At 60.6% G+C, this 2,567-nt stretch overlaps 1 protein-coding gene across 1 annotated transcript in view; it reads right to left on the bottom strand.

The window, feature by feature from the left end:
• LOC113206716 (zinc finger protein GLIS2-like) overlaps nt 1-1,850 on the bottom strand; it is a 10,540-nt gene extending 8,690 nt beyond the window's left edge. Inside the window, exons 1-2 of the mRNA XM_026422934.2 lie at nt 1,620-1,850; nt 1,397-1,518 (exon numbers count right to left, since the gene is read on the bottom strand). Coding sequence (XP_026278719.1) covers nt 1,397-1,518; nt 1,620-1,650 — 153 coding nt within the window. The 5' untranslated portion in view covers nt 1,651-1,850. The remainder of the gene's footprint in view (nt 1-1,396; nt 1,519-1,619) is intronic.
• Between the last annotated feature and the right edge of the window lie 717 nt (nt 1,851-2,567).

Raw genomic sequence — 2,567 nt, 5'->3', positions numbered from 1 at the left:
CGGTGGTGGTGGAGGCGGGGATCTGAAATACTCCCCTGTCGACGGCTGCGCCGCCGCCGCCGCCGCCGCCGAGGCCGAGACCACCGGAGAGCATGCGGAGGGCTTATTAGGTGCGCTTGGTCGCGGAGAGAGAGAGAGGAGGGGGAGGGCGAGTGCAACATCATGCGACAATAAAAATACATATCGCGACGCTCTCCAGGGGGGCGAGGAGAGCGAGTGTGTGTGTGCGCGCGTCCACGTGGAGCACACGTGCGAGGCGGGCCGTGTGCTGTGCACTTGCCCCCCCCCCCCCCCTCACTCCCGATTCCCCCAGACGGCCGAGACATCACACATGTCCTTTTGTTTTAGCCCCAGCCCTACAGCCCCCCCCCCCCCTCTCCCCCGGTCGGCAAATCCCAAAGCCACGCACAGCCAGTATGAACCGAATAAGGCTACTATAACTGCGAAAACGTTCAGAAAAGTTTACGGAAATTGGCCGGAAATTGACGGTTTAAATAAAGCTCAACAAGCAAGGAGCGGGCAATTTTCTGTGTCCTTCAGAGTATCTCGAAAACCATTTGACTTTTTTTCTTTCCAGAGATCAGGATGAACAATACAAGACCTACTGCTTCCTCTTTTTTACCCCCCCCCCCTTTCCCCCCTCCGTCCAAACGGATTAACCACCACTACCCTCCGTGGACAAGAGGAGTCAGAGTCACCGAGAGACAAAAGACCAGGCCCTGGGGGGCTCGGGCCCGGCTCAGCTTAGCCGGCTGGACCTGGCGAGCCCATGTGTGGAGAACCCCCACCCCCTCCTCATGGTAGCCGGGGGGTCCGCACGCAGGCAGCGAAATTCGCCTCATCGGCTTCAGCCCTAAACGTCCGCGGCATCAACCACCCCAGCACCTTTGTCCGCCAAAATGCGGGGTCCTTCGCCCCCCCCCCCTCCTCCCTGTTCGTTCGACCCCGCCCCCACCCCGAGGGCAAGAGCGGTCTATTCTCCAATGTTTGAGGTGGCGTAAAAAAGCCACCCACGAAGCCCCGGGAGCAACACAGTCGGAGGTGGGGGAGGTAGGGGTGAGCCTGTTGAGCTAGGTCATGGGGGAGGGGGGCTCACCCACGCGTCACGGGGGAGAGACGATCGGCCGGGGGGATTCCGTGGGTTAAGCCAGGATCCCTCAAGGCTTAAGCGAAAGCAACCTACTGCAAATACCCCCCCCCCCCCCGCTCATTTGCTGCTCAGTTTTACGTATAAAATCAACAGGTTTACAGATGTCTTCACAAAAGTCGAGCTGACGTCGACGTCGAACACTATCATGAGATCACATACGACGGAGGATTGGCATGGTATGGGGCAGGGGACTGGGCGGGAGGGACACACTTGAGAACGCCAGAGGCGTCATGAGACTGGACTCACCTGCAGTGGGGATCGTGGAGTGACCATCTCGCCCATGGTCATGGAGATACTCCAGGGCGCGTACGCCGGGGAACCCGGAGCCGGGAAGCCGTGCGGCGGGCTAGGGGACGACGGCGCGAAATCTGCACACATGAACAAAACACACTGATTTTAGGCGACTGGCGCTCGGCGTGCTGGACACACACGGTGGCGGTCGTATTCCACAGGTTGTCGGGGGGCGTACCGGCACTGCAGGGGCCTGCGCTGACGCACATGATGGAGCAGGCTGGCGAACAAAACACACACTGGCTGCTCCGCGATGCGGACGCACCACCACCACTACCACCACGGACTTCGACAACACGAAAATACACGCGCGCGCGCTCTGGACTCTGAACGAGCTGAGCTCCTTACTCTCGGACGGCCAGAGGCGGACTGACTTGACTTCTCTTCTCTCTGACGGGGGACGGGGACGAGACGGGGCCGGCCGGCGGCCTGTTTGTGCGCTATCTCTCTCCCTCCCCCCTCCCCTCCGCCGCGGCCGGCCTGGGTGCGCAGGGGAGGGGGGCGGGCGGGAGGGTGCTCGGTGTTGGCTGGCAGCCTCCCCCCCCCCTCTCCACTCCACCCTCCTCCGCCCCCGACACAGAGGGCGTAACGACCAGGAGCCACCTGTGACATAATGTGCCTCGCCACCCCCGCAGTCCTCGGGGCGAGAACCAACCCCCGGGGGTGGGGTGGTGTCATCTCGCGTTGCACCTGCCACCTGCCAGAGAGCGATCTCATGGGCCGGGTAGGCAACGCCAAGCGCACCGCTGCTGTTCGGCGCCCTCCGGCCCCCCGGAAACTCTCACACCATGTGGGTATGTGGGTTTCTTATTTGAACAGTTAGAAAAGAGGACCCTTGAATTGAAACTCGTGAGCGACGCTGTTCTTTACGTTGCGTACTCCCGCCCTAAGCGATGAGTAACATCAATAAGTTTTTAAAATGGTCAAGATAAGTTAAATGTGTGTCGGCTTTTCGTTGATTACTACTGAATCCCGCTATCATGTCGTAGTTGGTGGCGACAACGCGCGCAAATAATCCAGTTGGGCTGTCTGTCTTAAAGTACTCACCCAGCGGACAGGCGAGAGCGGCGGTGGTCGTGGGCGCCTTCGACGGCGTCCTGGACACGAACAAAAGTCCTCGGTTCAG

Source organism: Frankliniella occidentalis, unplaced genomic scaffold, assembly GCF_000697945.3.
Source record: "Frankliniella occidentalis isolate FOCC.00 unplaced genomic scaffold, Focc_3.1 Scaffold151, whole genome shotgun sequence".
Classification (NCBI taxonomy): Eukaryota; Metazoa; Arthropoda; class Insecta; order Thysanoptera; family Thripidae; genus Frankliniella; species Frankliniella occidentalis.
Note: the sequence above shows the minus strand (reverse complement) of the source record. Positions and strands in the feature narration are given on the sequence as shown.